This window comes from Leopardus geoffroyi, chromosome E2 (genome assembly GCF_018350155.1).
Source record: "Leopardus geoffroyi isolate Oge1 chromosome E2, O.geoffroyi_Oge1_pat1.0, whole genome shotgun sequence".
NCBI classification, from domain to species: Eukaryota; Metazoa; Chordata; class Mammalia; order Carnivora; family Felidae; genus Leopardus; species Leopardus geoffroyi.
The window spans coordinates 3750856-3771056 of NC_059335.1; the positions used below are offsets into that span (position 1 = coordinate 3750856).

Genomic DNA, 20201 nt, shown 5'->3' on the forward strand with positions numbered 1-20201 from the left:
GTCCCATCTTTGTTTCCCTTTTCCCCTTTTGTGGCCTTCTTCTGGTTTGAGATTTTTCTTTTTTTAATAGGCTTTTTTAGAGCAGTTTTAGGTGGGGCCTTTGGGAGGTGTTCTGTCTCAGTCCCCCTTTGCTGTTCTGTGGTCAGACTCTGATGACCAGGGCTCACCTGGGTGTTTTCCATGTCAGGGATCACTCTCCTTTGCCTGATGCTGAGTCTTGAGCCCTGTTGTTTTACATATTTTGTCTGGCCTTTTGGTTGTTTCAGGAAGGAAAGAAAACCTAGTCCCTGTTCCTCCCTCTTGGTTGGAAGTGAAAGTCCTTCTATGTATGATTTTTAAAATAGAAGTATATTTATCTTTCATAAAGGTTAGACAAAATGTCCTTCTTTCTTGGTTAAAGCTCCCGGGTTACACATCACTCCTGGACCTGCTGGCAGAAAATCAGGCGGCCTGAATCTCAGGCTACTTTTGGAATCTGCAACCCATCAGGGGGCGTTTCAGCTTGCAGGCAAGGACTCACGGTCACCAGAGGGCGGTGTTTGAGGTCAAAGCAGCCTGAGGAGCTGCGGGCAGGCCCCAGGGTCAGCCAGCTCAGCTGCAGTCAAGAGGAGAAAGTGAGTCAACACTTAGGGCCCCCAAAGCCCCTTCACTGGAAGTTGCGGTCAGTTTCTGCTTCCCAGCTTCAGGCCAGTCCACCCTGAAAGCTTCCTTGAACATTCCTTGCAGTGCACAAGATGGAAACGATTAGCCAAGACTGGTCCCCTAAGGCTGGCCCTACGCTGTCTGACACCTGGCATTCTGGGCCAACAGGCCCTAACCTGAGACCCTCGGGTATGTGTTTTGAGCTTTAAGGACTTTTCGTGGTTTCGAGAGGCAACATGGTCCGTATCCCACACAGTGCCTGGTACCCTCAGTTCCCTGCACGGCGTTTGGAAGTAACCCCATCATTGTTTCTGGAGGGTAGAGATGAACATTCACACAGGCAGGGGGACTAGTCTGTTTTTGCCGCCCGGTGAGTTAAGGGAGTTCAGGGAGACTTGTGGTCTGGGAGAGCTTTGAATTTTGGAATCGCAGAGGAGGGCCTGGGGACCTGTCCTATGTCCCCTGCTATGATGGATGAGGCAGCTGAGCCCCAACAAACAGGTCAAGTGACTGACCACAGCCATCTGATGGTAAGTAAGCAGCAGGCAAGGCCCTTAATCACAGCCTGCACATTTGTCCTCTGTGCTGCCACCGCCTGTCACACCCAGCTCCGTTCTCTCCTTTCTTAGGCCTTCCCTAAAGTCCCGAACCCAGCCAAGGGCTGTTGTGTTCCGGAGAGCCCTGCCGTACGGTTATTTATTGGACTCGCCCTCTTTCTGTGGCCTTCAGCTCCGAATTTAGCCAGAAGCCAAAGTTTTGTTGCAGCAGACAACCCTTCACATACGTCCCTAGATTTAGATGCCTCTGCTCTCCTTCTGTGAAGTGAACCCCCAAAGCAGGCCTGCCTGGTCAGAGGGTCTCCACGGTTTTGATTTGATCACACGTGAGCAGACTGTTGTCACTGGATGGCGATTCCCAGTGTCAGGAGCCACGGGTTGAGTGCCTGCACCTCCACAGCCCTGCCATCAGGGAATCTTCGAGCTGACTCCGTGTTAGCATCGCTAACACGGGCTGGAAAACCGATCCTGCTTGTTTTCAAATCACACTTCCTGATTATTAGGGTTTGAACATCTTTTTGTCTGTTCACCGGTGTTGGGATGTTCATTTTAATTGCTTATTTTCAAGTCAAGTTGTCTTTTTCTTAGTCTATGGAAGCTTTGCAGATTTATGTAGTAATAATAACACATTTCTTTGCCATATGTGGTAAAATGACTTTTCCCTAGACTACTAATTTGCCTCTTGGCTTTATGGTTTGTTTTTTTGTGTTTTTTTTTGTGTGTTTTTTTTTTTTTTTTTGTTTTAGTTCCACAGTTTGTCAAATAAATTACCTTTTCCTTTCTAGCTTTAGAGGATCTTGCTGAAAATCCTCCCCTTCCAACCAAGGTATACCAGATACAAAATCTCCTACTTACTCTTTGAAATATTTCTGCCTCTTCCCTTGTCTACATTTAGATTTTCACCTGTCTTGTACGTAGAATGTTTTCTTCCGGGTGGGGGGCCACCGTGTTCGCAGATCTTTGAAAGCAAGCAGTCCCTTCATTCTGACTTGACGTCTGTCTTCTGTCCTATACATACACTCTAAGATCTATTTCTGGGTGGTCTGTTCCATTCCAGGGATGTCTGCCTCTTCCTGGGTCAGGACCTGGGTCCTGCTTTTAGAATCGGGCAAAAAAGTTGTTATTGTCATTATTACTATTTAAAATAACAATACCTCTGGAACCGCCACAGAGCCTGGACGGAAACAGAAGTGCCCGGCAGCCTCCGGCTGCCGTGAGGGGGTCCCTGGGCCCCAGCCGGGAGGCCAGATCAGGGAGGAGAGAAATAAGGACCCAGCTGCTTGTAAAATAAAGTTTTCCCTTTTATTTCAAATCAACCCATTCCCAAGTTAGTGCCGCAAGTGGAGGTCACGGCCCTAAGCCCCCTGGGGCATGGCAGGGGCTGGGCACTTGTGTCCCTGCAAGGATGGGCCTGGTGGCCAAGGGTGAAGGGTGCGGGGCTAGCTGGCCATCCCGGCCTGCCAGCCCCAGGCCCCCGGCCTGCCCCCTCAGTAGGGGCGTGTAGTAGAGGTGCTGTTAGTGGTGAGAGCCCGGTCAGGCTGGGTCAGTGGGATCTTCTCCGGCCGCCAGGGAAGGAACCGCAGGGAGAGGCAGACACAGGGGCCCGATGCAGACGGCAGGGCTGCCCTGGTCCCCAGAGTGAGGGACAGGAGAGCAGCGGCGGCTCCGGGAACCGGGTGTCGCTCTCTGGAAGCTCACCGGGGTGGGGGTCACGGGCTCCAGTCTGGCGTGGAGGAGGGGCTCAGATGGATGACTGCCACTGCACAAAGCGCTTGGATTCCTGCAGGGAGATTGGGGACAGGGCACGGAGGGGGTCTGGCGCCGTGGTGCAGGCCCCCAGCCCCTCCCCCAGACCAGCGGGTCCACTACCTGAGGGTTGAAAGGGTCGTCATCATCTGTGTCATCATAGTCGTCACTGAGTGGCAGAGAGGCAGGATGGGGGCTCCATGAGGAGGCTGACCCCCAACACCAGCCGCGGCCCAGGGGTCGTCCCCCCACCACCACTCCCGGGACCACGCCCCCTCCCCTCCTGACCTGGGCGGGAAGAGGGCCCAGGCGCGGGGCAGGCTGCACAAGGCGGTGGCTAGGGCCCCCGCGGACAGGAGGGAGAAGAGCAGCAGGAGGAGCAGGCCTTCCAGGGCATCCTCACACAGGCCCCGAAGGGCAGCGCCGTAGTCCTGGGGTGGGCGGGGGAGGGTGTCAGCGGGCAGCCCCCCTCCCCCAGGTCCCCCCCCCCCCACACACACACACACAGTGTGCACGGCTCAGACCGCCCACCTGGCTGTGCCCTGCTGGGCAAGTCACTTGACCTCTCTGTGCCTCGGTTTCCTCCCCTGTCACCTGGACTCAGTCCAAGCACCCTGGAGGTGCTCCAAGCACAGTCATTGTACCTGGAGGTATAAACCCAAATCGTGGCCTCCTCTCCACTGCACCCCCAGCTGCCACACCAGCTCAGCCTTGGTCTAGTGTGGGGCTGTCCCGTGCACTGGATGACATCCTCTCTGGGCTCTATCCACTGGATGCCAGTAGCACCCCCTCCCCGGTTGTGACAACCCAGACATGTCTCTGTGCACCCCCAAACGTCCCCTGGGGGCAGGATCTCTGGCTCAGAACCTCGCTAAGAAGAGCCACGGACTCAGAATGGCACCTTGCACGTAGCGAGGTCATTTCAGGTCACAGGAAGCCGAGAGGGGACCAGAAGGCAGTGCTGGGCCCTGGCGGCAGTGGGGACGGATCCTGGCAGGAAGGCACGTGCCGGCTCGAGGCTCCTCCCCCGGAGGAGCCGCCTGAGGGCTGCTGTGGCCTGTGCAGGGAGGGGGTGTGAGGGGCGGGGGCTAGGAGCAGCCCGGGCCCCCTGCAGGCGAGGCGTGGAACTGGACTTTAATCCGTATGCAGGGGAGTCGCAGAAGGGTTTTAGTGGAGAAAGAACTTGATCGGATTGTGTGTGAGGCTCAGCCAGCTGTTAGCTGTTTCGGGGAGGACAGATGGGGGGTGGGGGGGACAAGCAGGGGGACAGGGGAAATACTGTGTGGCCGCTGGGTGGGAGGTGAGGAGGGTGACCAGGGTCCAGCAGGGGTGGAGGGAGTCATGCTCAGAGCCCGGGTGGGTTTCAGAGGAAGGGCCAGCAGAACTTGCCTGGGGAATGGCTGCGGGAGGTAATGGCTTGCTGACAGACAGCAAGAAGGATGCTTCTAGAAGGTTTCTGGCTTGAGTCCTTGGCTGGCGGGCAGGGGTGCCTGGTACTGAGCCAGTGTGTCACAAGGGAGGGGCCCATCAGGGTGGTGGGGCCTTCTGTTTTTACTGTATCAGGCACCTACCCTCCTCATAGCCCTGCAAGGCAGAGATCAGCTCCCCCTCACACTGTTGCCTTTTGCAGTGGCAGAAAGTTGAAGCCCAGAGAGGGCAAGCCACTTGCCCAGAGTCACACAGCCTGGAAGGGGCAGAGCTGGGATTGGAGCCAGGTCTCTGAGGCTCCAGACCCACCCTCCTGGCACTTTATCCCTGATGTCAATCCTGATTTTAGTATGTGGGGACCCTAGAGCCTGGAGAGGGGAAACTGAGGCCGAGGGTCACATGGCACACCAGTGGAAGATGAGGCTCTGACCCACCCTTCTCCCTCCCTTCCTTCCACATTGAACCTTGGGAAGCGCAGTCCAGCCCAGTGTTGGCCTGGACCAGAGAGTGAGTGATCTGTGGGGCCCAGTTTGCCCTTCCATGGAAAGTCGGGGTGCTTTCTAGGATTTTGCAGCTCAGGTGTTCAGCAACCCTGAGTATTGCTTCATTGTGTCCCCCGTGGCCCCCTTGTTAGAGTGCCAACCTCCGAAGCTTTGGGGACAGTGGGAGCTATGGAAGGGATGTGATCACAGCAAGGGCCTGTTCAGATCCCTGATAGGGTCTCCAGAACAAAGGCAGGATGCCCACTTAGATTTGAATTTCAGATGCCCGACAGCAAAAACTTTTAGTACAAGCACCTTCCCAACACAGCATGGGACATACCTAACAGTAAAGAGGTTATTTGTCTGGTACATCTGGCAGCCCTGTTGAGGGCCCATGAGGGGACACACCACAAGGGCCGAGGAGGCACGTGTCCTCCAGGGGAAAAGAGGCCTGAGCTGCAGTGGGCCCTTGGGATGGGGGTGGGGCGAGGAAATGAGGGCATGACACTGGGTGACTGCCTGGCTGTGGAGGCTCACAGAGAGAGGGGAACGAGGCCTCTGGGACCCAGCCCTCTGCCCCTCATCTCCCAAGTCTGTTAGGTGGGGCAAGGACAGCATTTCCTTCCGACCGACAGCGTGACGAATGAGGGCTCAGGGAGCTACCAGCAGTAACGCACACAGCAAAGCCCCGTGCGTGCGGGGAGGACGGCAGTCCCGCGCAGGAAAGCAGGTGTCCTCTCCCTCCTTTCACCGGGGAGGGAAACCAGGGTTCAGGGACGCTCCCCTGCCAGTGGCCAAAGCGGACTGAGTCTGTAGGAAACCAGGCATTCTTTCTCTGGGGTGCCCTGCCCACCCCTGCTGCCTCAGTACGATGAGACCACCCCCCCCCCCACAAGAGCTTTACAGCTGCTGACCCCCTGCAACCTCGGTTTTATAAGCAAGGAAACTGAGGCACAGAGTAGGTAGTGACTTGCCTGAGGTCAGGAGCCAGGACTGGACCCCAGGCATGTCTTGCTCCAGAATTCCCTAACCGGCACAGGCTCGAGGAGGAAGGCAGGGAGCAAGGGAGGGGTGGGGCGAGCGGGGAGGAGGAATACAGATGATAGATAGGTGATAGGTAGGTAGGTAGAGAACAGCTATATGGCAGATAAATAATAGAGATAAACGTAAGGATTTCTCAGGGTTGGTGGGAGAAAGACCAGAGGGCTCCCTGGAAGAAGAATTTGGACAAAGGGACAGGACTCACCTTGTGCAGGCCGCGACAGTGCAGCAGAGCCACCAACTGGTGGAAGTTTCCTTCTGTGACATTGAGCGTCTCCTCCAAGGACAGCAGAGGCTTCTGCATGGGAGTGGAGTGTTACCCCACGCACTCCTCAGGCCGCGCGGTCCCCCGGACTCCGCCCCTCTGGACAGACCCCGCCCACAGGCCGCGAGCCCCCACCCGCCGCCCCGCCTCCTTCCCCCGGGAGCGGCCTGCGCACCTGCGCATCAGGGAACTGGGGGACAGCTTCTCGCTCCAGGCCCTGCAGCTGGGAGTGGATGTTGGCCAGAGCCCGCTGGGACAGAGTCAGCCTCTGCGGGAAAACAGAGGGAGGACCGGGAAGTCCGCGCCCCCAGCCCGCTGTGCATCCTGGCGCCTGCATCCCCCCCCAGAACCTGCAGTCCAGGCCCCAGCCCACCCTCCTCCGCCCGGCTCCCTTGCCCGCACCCCTAACCTGTTGAAAGGGGTTGGAGACTGCCTGGTTGCAGAGGAAATAATAGTTCAGGATGTCTGAAGCGGGAGGGAAAGAGGGGGGAGGCCATGAGCCTGGGTCCCCAGCGCCTCCCTAGGACAAAGGTGGGAAGGGGCAGGGCCCTGTCTTTCCACCCTCAGGGCCAGGGGCGTCTCCCCAGCTCAGGACCCTCCTGTGGTCCCAGAGGCCTGGCATTCAGGGACAGGCTAACACACCCTCCCTTCTCCAGCCACAGTCAGAAACACGCGGCTCTCCACACTCCCCTGGAACCAGATCTTCTGCCGTCCCGTCCTTGTCTAAGGTGCACTCCCATTTCCTCCCATTCCTGGGGAGGCGGGCCCAGCCCCTCCTCTGGTCTCCCCTCTCCAGCTTCTGTATCCCTCTCTTTTCCAGCCCATCAGGAGAGGTGCCGAGAGCTTCTGAGACTGAGCCCCCAACCCCACCCCAGGCGGGACTGGGCACAGAGGCCTGAGGACCCGGGGCCTGCGCTGGGTTGATGGGATCACCTGAATCGAGCCCAGTCTCCTCCTCGGTCAGGTTCAGGATGTAGGTGTCAGGACTGGAGCAGAAGTCGCTAAGGCCCTGAGAGAAGCATCAGGAAAAAGGGCTCAGACCAGAAACTTTTCCAGTTCCACACTCGCACAGAACTCAGTGTCTGGATAACAGCCCAGCCAGCCCTGGAAAGCCAGGAGTCCAGGCCCCCAGGCCCTCCTCCCCCAGGCCCAGGAGTCCTGGCCCCCAGCCCCTCCTCCCTCAGACCCAGGAGTCTGGGCCCCCAGCCCCCCTTCCCTTAGAACACACGTATCCAAGGCTCTAGCTTCCAGCCCTCAGGATCTAGACCTCAGAACCTGGGATCCTGGCCCCAAGTCCTTCCTCTCAGGGTCTGCCCCGGGATGCAGTAGCCAAGGCTGCTAGCCCCACGGCCCAGGGCCCAGGGGCCTGGCCTGCAGCACTCACCACAGCTGTAGCTGCCTCCAGGCCCATGGAGCCCCAGCTCAGGACAAGAACTAGGAGACTCATCACTGCCATCCTATAAAGGGGGGGGACTCATCACGGTCCATCCCATCACAGCCCCCCTTCCCTACCACCCTCTGGAGGCTAGAGGGGCAGAAGTAGGAGAAGAGAAACTGGGTGGGGGTGGGGAGTGCAGGTTGTAGGTCTGTGGTTGTTGACGTCAAGCTGAACAACTTCAGCTTGCTTCCCGGGGGTGAGGGGGGAAGACAGTGAGAAGGGCCCTGGGCTGACAAGCCAGCACCCCAGATCCCAGCCCGGCTCTGCCCCTGCCTTGCACCGGGATTCTGGGAGAACTACCGCCCGCTTCTGGACTCTTTCCCGGCTTTGAGTTCACAGGAGCCCAGCAAGCAGCAAACGTGCCTCCCAGGTTTGAGCATAGCTTGGTCAGCCTCCTGCTCTGTCCAGACTCCTCCCTCGAGGAGCGGGGACATAGCCAAGGCTGAAACTGCAGCCTGAGTTTTCTCTAGGGATGGGGTCTGGGCGCGAGGGTTAGCACTGGAGGGTGGTCGCCGTCCGGAAGCCTCAGGGGGAGCCCGCATGGGACAGTGGCACTTCTTACCCAGGGTGGGCGTGGAGACCGGGGAGCCCCAGCAGGGCCCCCAGAGGCAGGGAGGAAGCAAGGGCCCCCCTGAGTGGGATAGGCTAGCCTGAGTCGAACACCGGCTCCAGCATTCCCTGGCTGTGCAGCCCTGAGCAGGAGGCCCAAACTCTCCGAGCCCCAGTCCCCCCTGTGTCAAATGGGGAGAAGGAAAGCATTTCCTCACAGGGTCAGCCTGCAAGTTCCAGAAGAGAGCTGGCCGTATTTAACGAGCCGTTAAATCAGAGAGTGGCACCGAGATTCCCGTGAGCCACACAATGGCCACGCAGCCTCAGATGTGGTTGCCTTCTGCCTCGGTCCCTCCTCTGCACGTCAGGTGCCTGAGGGGCCCCTTGTTCGCAGGTGGTTGTGTGTGCACGGTCCTCAGCAGAAGTCAGCAATCACCCCCTTCCTGAGCACGACCGTTACGGGCTTTTTTCTAGGATTTGGAGCACCCGCGTGGCCTCGAATCCTGTGTTTCCAGGTCTGCCCTGTGCCTCCCGGGCTGCTCCAGGCCTGGTTTCTTTGTACGCGCTGGCCCAGCCCAGGACCCTCAGGGGCAAGCCTGTGGGATGGGGGCACGAAAGCAGTACGAGGCTGGGAAGGACAGCAGTGGTCCCTCTCGCAAGAGCGCCGTGGGATGGAAAGAGGTCCCCTCGTGCTGTGACGTGAGCCCGCCTGCCACGAGGGCGCCCGCTCTTACACGATCACCAGCCACTTGCTCTGCTTTGCCAGGCCCAGGAGCGTGAAGAGACAGACCAGCAGCTCCAGCAACAGCAGGAGGACGTAGGCCAGCCACCTGGAGAAGGGACAGAGTGAGACAAATCCAGTCTTCAGCACCCCGGCTCCCAGGCCAGGACTTGGCACAGGGGGACGGCTCCCCAACATTCATGCCCTGCTCTGCCTGACCATGCAGGCGCCCCCCCCTCCCCAGCCACCAGGCCCCCGGGCTGCAGCCGGCTCATCATGAAACGGGTGCGCTGGGAGGCGGGCCGCCGTAGCCCTTCAGGGCTCAGGTCCCAGGGCCGGGGCGCCTGGACCCGTTCCCGGATGGCAGCGAGCAGAAGCCCGCTAACAGGCACAAGTGATTGGCCTCCTGGAGCCCCACCTGCCTCCCCAGGCTGCAGGGTGAAGTGAGTCATTCCCATTGCACGGCCTGGGGCTCGGGGCCAGCCTTTCTCTGCCTCCTAGCTGCACGCAACCCTTGTCTCTGGAACTCTGCCTCCTGTGCCTCGGTTTCCCCGCCTGTACCACGGGGGGAAAACAACAGCACCTACTCCAAGAGCTTGTCGCAAGGCTAGTGGGAGAGCACTTAGAAGGGTGCCAAGGGCGCCTGGGTGGCTGAGTCGGTTGAGCGTCCGACTTCGGCTCAGGTCATGATCTCACAGTCTGTGAGTTCGAGCCCCATACTGGGCTCTGTGCTGATGGCTCAGAGCCTGGAGCCTGCTTCCGATTCTGTGTCTCCCTCTCTCTCTGCCCCTTCCCTGCTCATGCTCTGTCTCCCTCTGTCTCAAAAATAAATAAAAACATTAAGAAAAATTTTTTTTAATAAATAAATAAATAAAATAAAAATAAATTAATAAATAATAAATAATAAATAAAATAAATAAAAATAAATAAAAAATTAAAAATAATAAAAAAAAAAAAAAAAGAAGGGTTCCAAGCATGTGGACACACTTAATACGAGCTCGAACGCTAGCCAGGGAACTTCAAGTGTTAGTTACTTAGGTCTCAGTGACTGATTCGCTCTGATGGAGCACGGCCCCAGAGCACGCTCAGCGCACGGCATCGCTCGCACTGCTCCCCACGCGGCCCCAGAGCGCGCTCGGCGCAGGGCATCGCTCGCAGTGCTCCCCACGCGGCCCCAGAGCGCGCTCGGCGCAGGGCATCGCTCGCAGTGCTCCCCACGCGGCCCCAGAGCGCGCTCGGCGCAGGGCATCGCTCGCAGTGCTCCCCACGCGGCCCCAGAGCGCGCTCGGCGCAGGGCATCGCTCGCAGTGCTCCCCACGCGGCCCCAGAGCGCGCTCGGCGCAGGACACCGCTCGCACTGCTCCCCACGCGGCCCCAGAGCGCGCTCGGCGCACGGCATCGCTCGCACTGCTCCCCACGCGGCTGTGCCCAGGCTGCGGCCGCAGAGTGGCAGGGACCCTCCTTCCCAGGGAAGGAGCTGGGCCGCGTGGCCCAGTAGACCTCCACGCTTTCGCTGCCAGTGTCCCCACGGCACACGGCGCACAGCACACCGCACGCACACACCACACATGCGCACGGCACATGCGCGCGGCAGCTCACGCTCACTTCCGTCAGGGGCAGCCCAGCCTCCTGCCCTAGTTGTGTGCTGTGAACTCCTGCTCTCAGCCTCCAGGAACTCTGCCAGGAAGCTCTCCCTCCAGGGGCCCCGGTTCTCTTGCAGGAAACTGGCCACCTTCGTTGAGGGACGACTCCCAAGTGCCAGGCACTCTCATGTTGGTGCATCCAGATGTTTCCCGTTGGTGGTGGGCCTGCCTCACCCCGGTGGAGTTCTGCACAGCTACCGGAACCCCTGGAAGGGGGCTGAGGCCTGGTACGTGCGGCCTCTGGGCTCAGCCACAAAGCAGAAGCTGTCCTCACGGGGACCCAGGCCCGTCTGACGGCCCGTGGGCCATCCTCGTCACGGGCCGCTTCAGTCCTAGTCTGCCTCCACCTTCTCCGTGTGGCGTTCCCAGGCCTCCCCTGCAGCCCCCAGCCCCTGCCAGCCTCTGGACCCAGCCCACCCCTCTCTCCTGCTCAATTTTCTCCCGAGCTCCCCCCCACCCACCACCTTGGAGAAAATGTTTTACTCGTGTGTGTTCCTTATTGGCCCCCTTACTGGAAGACGGGCAGGAGTTGCCGTCCGTCTTAACAAAAACTTACACCTCACAGACAACCGTACAGAACGAGCTGGTCGCTGCTGGAAGCACTTAACAGATACGGACGCGTCTAATCCTCAACAATCCCACGAGGGGAACGCTATCCGTTATTCCCGTTTCACAGATTGGGACACTGAGGCACAGAACTCGTGAGGAACTTGTCACACGGTTAGGGAGTGGCCCTCTGGCTTTAGAGCTCCCATTCCCAATCACTCGGGTATGTCTCTCTTGCACGCCAGAAATAAACAAATAAATAAACGTGTGTTGAGTGGATACACGTGTCAGATGGGTGGATGACCGAGAAGAGTAGAGCCAGTCTGGGCATGAGTGGATGAATCCTCGGGGCTGAGGGGGGCGTGGGGCGACTCGGTCCAGCTGTGTCACAGGGTGTCTCCACCTGGGCACTACTGACACTTGACAAAGGCCATCCCTTGCTGCAGGGACCGTCCTGTGCACTGTAGGACGCGTCTCTGGTCTCTGCCTACCAGGGGCCGGTAGCTCCCCGTCCCCCAGGGGTGACCACCAAGCACGTCTCCCAACATTGCCTGATGTCCCCTGGAGGCACAACCACCCAGGCTGAAGGAGCGGTCACCCACCTGTACTCCTCCACGAAGGACACATCTTCGGCCACTTGCAGGGGACTCAAGGGCACTCCCCGCCAGAAGGCCAGCCCCTGCAGCTGCTGGGTCACGGCCTCCGCCTGCCGCCGAGCGCCCCGGGCAGCAGCCACCAGCTCCGTGCGCTGTGCAAGCACCTCCTCCAGGCTGGTCAGCTCTGTCCTCACTGCCTCACCCAGCCTCTCCACTGTCTCCAACACCTGCGTGCAGGGGTGAGTCTGGGGTCAGGGGAGGGCCTTCTTTGGGGAGGCCAGGGTTGGGGGACAGAGTTGTGAGGGTGAAGCAGCGGTGAGCGGTGGCAGGTGTCTGAGATCTAGGGGCTAGGACATCTGTGGAATGAGGAAAGGACGGAGGGGTACAGTTCTGTGGCCTCCATCAGGAACCCTGGGTGGTCAGCGGCTTGGGTCCCCGGTAGAGACCAAGTGTGAAGGGGGGAGGGGGTCTAGGTTCGAGCCCCACGGTCCAGATCTGGGTTAAGGTCCCGGTGGCAGTCAGGGATGGGGGTCCAGGTGTCCAGTCTGAGGTCCACAAGTTGCAACCTGAACTTCTGAGTCTGGGGCCCAGGGTTTCAGGGATGGGTGCTGGGCTCTGAGTGTGGGTCCAGTTTCTCCGGGAGGTGGCCCTCTGTGCCTCGGGGGATTGGTCTGGTCGCTGCCTGGCCCCTCACCAGGTGGTCTATGGTGCTGAGCGTGTGGTTGGCATGCAGCAGGGCCGAGCTGAGCTGGGACACCCCATCGCTGGTCTCGCTGTTGCCATAGAAACCGATGCCAATGCCGGCGCTGAGAGGGGAGGGACGGGAAATCACAACCTGTCCTGGGACCCTGGGGGCCGCGTCCCCCCCACCTCCTCACACGCCCAATCCCGGCTCCCACCCCCACCCCATTGGTCCAGCCCGTCGTGGGAAAGGAACGTCTCCAGCCTGGCCCCCACCGGTTGCCAAAGTAACGGGAAGCCCCCCCCCCACTCCCCCGCCCCGGGGACGTCATTGTGATGCTAATGGTGGGTGGAGGGGGGTGGGGGGGACAGATTTAACCCGCACCTCACTGGAGCCGAACTCCCGCGCGCCCAGCCCCAGGAGAAGCGCTCCCCCCCCCCCCCCAACCACCACCGCTGGCCCCACACCCATTCCTCATCCTTCCCTCAAGCATCCCCGACAGGAGCACCTGTCTCTTAGGGGTCCCCGCCGTCCCCTCCCTGCCTGCTGGGGGATCCTAGCAGTGCAGGGCCCCAGCCCTCATCTCCTGGGGGACCCCAGCCTGGAGCTCCCCGCCTTCCCCCACCCCCGGGGACCCAAGCGTCTGGCCAGCTGGGAGCGAAGCAAGGGAATGTGGGGCCGATGGGCCAGAAGCCTGCGCCCCCGCCCCTCCGCGGCCAGCACACAGAGCTCCATTGTGGGGTCTGAATGTGGGCCCGTCCCACCCCCCACCGCCCCCGGAGTGTCCCTCCGCGGAGGGGCCGGGCCGGACTGGGCGGAGAGAGGCGGGCGCCCGCACGGTTCCCAGCCCCGACTACCGGGCCCCACCCCCAGCCCTGGGATCCCACGCCCGCCCCGGCGCCCCCCCTCCCCCCCATTGTTGGAGGGCAGACAAAGCTGCTCTTGTTCCCGGGCCGCGGGGGCCGGCCGTGTCTCTCCCCCACGGGGCCTTTGTCCACCGTTCCTGTCCACCCCCACTCAAGAGAGCCCGAGGAGGAAGCATTTTGGATATAGGACGCCCAGCCCCCCTCCCCCACAGACACCCCCAAACACATTCTGCTGGTTCCTGCAGCAAGGGGGTGCGGTAGAGCCCAGCCCGCCACCCCCACCCCCCCCCAGCGGGTCCAGTCCTGGGGAACAGGGCGACTGTCCTGCGCTGGTGGGGGTGTGGCCTGCTGGCCAAGGCTGTGCTTAGAGCTGGCTCCTGCTGAACAGTGGGTCCTCAAGTCCTCCTTTCCTCTCCCCCCCTCCCCCCCACCCTGGGGGTCACAGAAAAAGGCAGGGCCTTGAAAAGTTACTTTCCGCCTCTCCCTGAGACTTGGCCTTTCCAACCTGGGTGTGAGTACCCTGAATCCAGGCGGGTTACTGTGGGAAGGAGTTAGACCCGCTCAGGTCTGGGCCGCGGGGTCTACTCTGGGATTCTGAATATTCCTACGATGTCTGTCTGCCTGACTAGAACATCATCAGCCCCATGAGGGCAAGAATCTTGTCGGGCCAGTTGGGTATCTCCTGGCACACAGTAGATCCCCAGGAAATAGTTGCAGAATGAATGAATGAATGAATGAATGAATGAATGAATGAATGGAGTTCATGAATGACGTCACCAGTCACCATTTACTGAGTTACCACTGTGAGCCAGGCACTGCACATGCTCTCATTTAATCTTACCATAACTAGCAGGTGGGCTTTGCTATAGCGTCCATTTTAGAGATGTGGACACTGAGACCTAGAGAGATTATATCCCCTAGCTGCACAGCTATTCAGTGACAAGGCCACCAAACCTGAGCTCTTAACCCCTGCCTCCTCCTGCAGGGCTGGCTGTCCTTGGGAGGTCACTCCTCCTCTCGAAACTCAGTTTCTCCATCCACGCAACGGGAGCTGTTCTCCCGAGTCAAGGCTGAGGTGGGATGCTAGGACACCCTCCGGAAGACTGAGCGCGAGCATGGGGAGCCCCGCCCCCACTTCCCCACCCGCCCTGGGGCCCCATTACCAGCCGACGAGAAGGGCAGCGATACAGCTCCAGGTGACACAGCCTCCCCCGGGTGGGGGGCTCTTGGCCCCAGGGGGCTCGGGGGGCCGGCAGCAGCAAAAGCGGATGAGGTAGACGGCAATGAAAATGAGGCTCAGGCCCAAGCCTAGGCCTGCCAAGGCCGCCACCAGCAACAGGGCCTGGGGAAGGGGGAGACAGGAGGCCTCAGAGGGGCTGGAGGTCCTGGACGTGGGGGACTCCAGTGGAGGTGGAAGGCAGCCCCGGCTGGATTGGGGGTCAAGCCCAGCCTGTGGTTCTCAGTCTGTAGGGAAAGGTGGGGTCCCCAGCTCCTCCCAGGCTGGCAGCTGGGTCAGCGGAGGCCCAAATCCTGGGTTCCAGTTCCGCTCTGCGTGTGACCTTCCCCTCTCTGAGACTGTCCCTCCTCACCCCCACTAGGCGGTTGGAATAGAGCCTCTCCTGGGACCTGCTGGGACCTGTCTCCGGAACCGAGTGGGATCAGGGGGTGGACGGGGGCGCCTGTTCCTGGAGATGTGTGCGCGAGGTTGGGGGTGGGCAGCCTGCCTCTCCCCTCCTCCTTGCTGCTCCTCCCCACTCACCGCTCGCTCTCTCCCCTGCTGCTGAGCTCTGCACACCCACCGCACTGGGAGTCTGTCACCCGGGGACTCACAGGGAGGGGGGCGTGACAGCCTCCATGGCAGTGAGAGCGTGTGCAAGGCTCAGAGACTTGGGACAGAGACAGAGAGAACCAAAGGCAGGGAGAGAACAGGCGTATGCAGTTGGAAAAGCCTTGCGGCACAACCTGACTCTCCACAGGGCAGGATTTCACAGCGGGTGCCATGCACGCCTGTCCTCTTCCGCACGCCCAGAACGGGGCAGGGCGTTACCTGGAGCCACACAGCACAGTAGGGACAACATGGGGAACAGAACCAGACCTCCAGGCTCCCTGATGCCATTTCCCGTAAACGACAGCCTCTCTGCTTTTGTCCCTGCAGGGTGGAGTGTGGGGTGTGTGACACAAGCGTGTGGTTTATTTGCGTGTCTGGCTGGGAAACTGGGTGTTTTATCTTTGACTGAGTTTGTCTACCATGAGATACTACACCTGACTCTGTGTGTGTGTATGTGTGTGTGTGTGTGTGAGAGAGAGAGAGAGAGAGAGAGAGAGGGCAAGAATATATGTGAAAGTGGGCGAGAAAGTATGTGTATACAAGTGAGCTTGGGGTGTATGAGTGACTGAGGGAATCGTGAGTGTGTATGTCTATGTGACTGTATGAGTATGGGGCATGTGTGAGTGTGTAAGTGAGGGCAGGAACGTGCGTGTGAGTGTGTGTATGTACATGTGACTATGTGGGTGTGTGTGAGTGTCTCTTCCAGCCTGATGGCACCCAGCGCCTGACTTTTTCCAGCCGTGCCCACAGTGGTAATCTCCCTGGGGGGCAGTGTCCCCTCCCGGGCCGTGTGACTTTGTGCGTGTCCCAGACCTGTCACCCTGTCGATGACGGGGGCGGAGTGAGCCTCTCCGAGAGCCTCCGGCAGTGACTGGGACCGGGCCAGCTACTGGTGCTTGGCTGTGTGGGCAGGTCTCCCCGGCCGTGAGGGGGCGTCGGTGACCGGCACTGGAGGTCGTGGTTGTGTAAGCGTGAGGCTGTGGGCAAGGGGGTTGGCGGTCCCCATTTGGTGGGGAGAGGGCGGCGCGGAGTGGCAGGGAGGAGCTGCTCCCGGCTGGCACAGCCATGACCCAAATAGCTCACGATACAGCACACATCCCCCTCTCTGCTTTTCTGGGACCCCCCCCCCCACCCCTAAGCTCTCCAATCCCCAGCCCTCTATCCCAGGAGCTCCCCCTGCACAGATCCGAGGGGCCTAGACCCTCCAGGCAGGGCCCCGGGACCCTTAGCTCCACCCTGACCCCCAGCTCCACCCCACCCCCCCACCCCGCCCCTGACACACGCACTCCCCCCACCCCGTCCCCGGCCAAGCCTTGCTTCTCATTAATCTCAAAGCCAAGGACTTGAATTAAACTGGGTCAGGGGACAGTTCTTCCTCCCCCTTTCTGGAGCTGACCCAGGCTGGGCCCCCTTACCCAGGGACTGCCGCCTGTCAGGTTCCCACCCAGCCCCACCCTCCGGACCCATTTCTGTCATCCTCTGGTCCCCAAAAGGAACCTCCTCTTCACCCCCACCCCCACGCGCCCCAGCGCGCTGGACGCCCCCCCCCCCACCCCCACCCCGGAATGTACATACAGGCTGCAAGCTTCCTCTGCCAGGACCGCCAGCTCAGTCCCCCATCCCTGGCCCTGAACCCCTCACGCCCCTTCCCCATTTCAGGTCTCAATCCCGTCCTGGACCGAGGCACCCCGGCCTTCTTCCTCCCCACCGCGATCGGTTCCTGTCTCTCCCAAGTCGTACCTTACCTGGGACATATTCACCTGGACTGCCCCGACCCTATCAGGGGAGGGGTCATCTCTTAGGACACGGAGAGTGGACCTGTCTCCCTGGTGGCCCTGGAGGCTCGCTTCCCAGACAGCTCCCGAAACCCTGGGGTCCCTTCCCTGTGGGACTGAGGGGTCCAGGCCCCGGGCCCTCCCTCACTTCAGGAGCCAGGGCTCCGGCCCCCAGCGCCCGTCCCAGGGGAACCTCCAGGTAGGGGAGCCTCACGTCCTGCCCTTTCAGATACCCCGAAGTCTGGGCCCGGCTCCCACCTGCGGAGAACACAGGACTCTGCCACCCAGCCCCCTCCTCCCTCGGGACCCCTCAGCTCTGCCCACCCTCCGGGCCCCCGCCCCCAGGACCCCCGCGCCCGCTCCCACCTGCTGGTATTCTTGCTCTTGGGGCGCGAAGCCGCTGGGTACCGGGCGGAGCTGGAAGTCGGCGCGGGGCAGCTGGTGGAGCAAATGCACCCAAGCCGAGGGTCGGTAGCCCGGGGGCGCCCCCATAGCCCCCGGGGAGGGCGCAGCGGGACGAACGCCGGGGCTGCGGGAGCCTCGACAGCGGAGCGGGGCGCGGGCGGAGCGGGGTCTGGCGGGGCTCAGGGGAGCGGAGCAGGGGGAGGGAGAGGGTGGGGGGCGGAGATTGGGGGAGGAGGGGGGAGGCGCGGGCCAGGCGGGGACCGTGCTGCCCCTGGTGGCTGCCGGGGGGACTGCGGCGCCGCAAGCCGGGGGGGGGGGGGGGGGGCCAGCGCTCCTCCCCTCGGTGACGGCTCCCACCCGTGGCGGGCGCAGGTACCACTCGGTCCGGCGACGGCCTTGTCCGAATGAGGCCGCTCATACTGTGATATCACCCTGCAGCGGCAGAAAGATGCCTTTATCTCTAGGAAGAATTTTTAGGTCTGTGCAAAGGTCGCTAAGTATTTGCACAGCATTTTCCAAACGGCGGTCAATTGCACCCATAAAAAAAACCTTCGTTTCTGTGTGTGAGGGTACTCTGGCTTATCAAGGATGCCATGTGGATAGAAGCCCCGCGTTTGTAAGTCTGCATAAGGGCACATCTTCTGTCAACAAACCTTCCTATGTGTGCAGACCGCTCTAGAAGGTACGCCTGCATACCAGTGTTAAGGACCCCTTCCACCCCTAGATAGAAGAACCCAGCTCATCTCTCCAGGGACCCCCTCCCATCCTTATAAGAATGCCTGACAGGTGTTTAAGAACCTGTCCAAGCTCATTAAGGATTACTTCAATGTACATAAGGATTTCCCACTCCCCCTACTCCTTGCCATTCACTTTACAGTTTATAAAGTATTTTTCCAGCCACTCTCGATGTTGAGTCTCACAGGAACCCACTGATGCCACACCAGTAAGTTGGGAAATAGAGACCCTTGGAGGGGACCCAGCCACTTTGACATTACTGTCCGGGCAGTCACTGTTGTAGCTAAAACTAAGGTTCCCAGAAATTGCCCCAGAGAACCTCCCACCCTTGTAGAGCTAGGCTAGACTTTGCCACGTGGGGTCCCCACCCCTGGCCTCCCCTGCAAGGACTGAGATGGGCAGGAGGAAAAAGGGGAGGTTAGTACCCCACCTAGAATTCTCATCCCAATATTGTGCCCCAGATTGGTGAGAAAGGGCTGGGGATAGGTAGTTACCCATTCCATTACTCAGAGAAAAATAATGATTAATGCTGGTGATGATAGTGATGGTGATGATGGTGGTGATGGTGATGATGATGGTGAAGGTGATTATGGTGATAGTGCTGATGGTGATGATGGTGTTGGCGATAGTGATGCTACTGATGGTGGTGACGGTGATTATGGTAATAGTGATGATGATGGTGGTGATGGTGATGATGGTGATGATGATGGTGGTGGTGGTGATGATGGTGATAGTGATGATGATGATGGTGGTGGTGATGATGGTGGTGATGGTGATGATGATGATAATGGTGATGATGATGGTGATGATAATGATGATGGTGGTCATGGTGGTGGTGGTGACGATGATGGTGATGATGATGATGATGGTGGTGGTGATGATGGTGATGCTGATGGTGGTGATGATGGTGGTCATGGTGGTGATGGAGATGGTGATGCTGATGGTGGTGATGATGGTGATGATGATGGTGATGCTGATGGTGGTGATGATGATGGTGGTGATAATGATGATGGTGGTCATGGTGGTGGTGGTGGTGATGATGGTGATGATGATGGTGGTAATGGTGATGATGGTGGTGATGATGACGGTGGTGATAATGATGATGGTGGTCATGGTGGTGGTGGTGATGATGGTGATGATGATGGTGGTGGTGATGATGGTGGTGATGGTGATGATGATGATGATGGTGATGATAATGATGATGGTGGTCATGGTGGTGGTGGTGATGATGATGATGATGGTGATGATGATGGTGGTGATGGTGGTGATGATGGTGATGATGATGGTGATGCTGATGGTGGTGATGATGATGGTGGTCATGGTGGTGATGGTGATGCTGATGCTGATGGTGGTGATGATGGTGATGCTGATGGTGGTGATGATGATGGTGGTGATAATGATGATGGTGGTCATGGTGGTGGTGGTGATGATGGTGATGATGATGGTGGTGATGGTGATGATGGTGGTGGTGATGATGGTGATGATGATGATGGTGATAGTGATGATGGTGATAGTGATAGTGGTGATGGTGGTGATGATGATGGTGGTGGTGATGATGGTGATAGTGATGATGCTGTTAATGGTGACAGTGATCATAGTGATGGTGATGATGATGGTGAAGGTGATTATGGTGATAGTGATGATGATGATGGTGGTGGTGTTGATGGTTATGGTGATGGTGCTGATGGGAATGACAGGATAATGATGGTGATGGTGACGATGTTGATGGTGGTGGTGATGATGAATACAGAAGAGTAAAGGTAGTTGCCCTCATCACACACACACTCATCATCACTGCCCTGGTCTTCTCCAGCCCACCTGCAAGTCCAAATCCAGTGGCTGGAGTCATGTCCTCCACTGTCCCCAACCAGACAGGCTGATAGGACCTGGAGACAATGACATTCCTGAGATGAGAAGCCATGAGTTGTGCTAAGTGACCCCAGGCTAGTGATTTCTGATCTTGGAGTCTCTGTTTCCCTGTCTGTAAAATGAGCTGAAAGAGGCGAGATTAGCCTGTCCTAAAAGCCCTTATCGGATAATCTACATCATATCCACAGCCAATGTTTACGGAACCAGCAAAACTTGCTAAAGGGGAGAAGAATTTCAAATTCCTAATGTGTGTAGTTGGGCATGTGTAAGTGTGGGTGGAGTGAGGTGGTCACTGTGAGTCAGCAACTCAAGAGCACTCAGTGGCTCCCTATTGCCCATCAGATCAAGTCAAATAAACACCTTAAGTCCTGCTTTCATGTCTCCCAC

General features: G+C 59.1%; 1 protein-coding gene across 3 annotated transcripts; it reads right to left on the minus strand.

The window, feature by feature from the left end:
- Positions 1-2487: 2487 nt before the first annotated feature.
- On the minus strand, positions 2488-17643 carry TTYH1 (tweety family member 1). 3 transcript variants are annotated; one of them, XM_045441531.1, is made up of 13 exons: positions 17172-17643; positions 14370-14544; positions 12349-12460; positions 11661-11881; positions 8883-8978; positions 7546-7618; positions 7095-7170; positions 6571-6626; positions 6337-6429; positions 6102-6194; positions 3234-3376; positions 3069-3114; positions 2488-2979 (listed from the first exon to the last, which is right to left on the minus strand). In XM_045441531.1, exons 1-13 carry the CDS (start codon positions 17626-17628, stop codon positions 2941-2943), a joined length of 1680 nt encoding a protein of 559 aa, XP_045297487.1. In that variant the 5' UTR covers positions 17629-17643; the 3' UTR covers positions 2488-2940. The 3 variants fall into 3 exon arrangements, with proteins under 3 accessions (XP_045297487.1, XP_045297488.1, XP_045297489.1); XM_045441532.1 differs by having other exon boundaries at positions 14366-14544; positions 17172-17400; XM_045441533.1 differs by lacking the exon at positions 3069-3114 and having other exon boundaries at positions 14366-14544; positions 17172-17403.
- Between the last annotated feature and the right edge of the window lie 2558 nt (positions 17644-20201).

What these genes read in the sequence shown, in the direction of transcription:
- TTYH1 (XM_045441531.1), bottom strand. Translation starts at nt 17,628, where the DNA reads ATGAGCGGCCTCATTCGGACAAGGCCGTCGCCGGACCGAGTGGTACCT. An exon ending in TATCGCTGCCCTTCTCGTCG is followed by an intron (nt 12,461 to 14,369) that starts GCTGGTAATGGG and finishes CTCCCCTCTCAG; the next exon opens with CGCCGGCATTGGCATCGGTT. An exon ending in TGGAGGCAGCTACAGCTGTG is followed by an intron (nt 7,171 to 7,545) that starts GTGAGTGCTGCA and finishes TGCTTCTCTCAG; the next exon opens with GGCCTTAGCGACTTCTGCTC.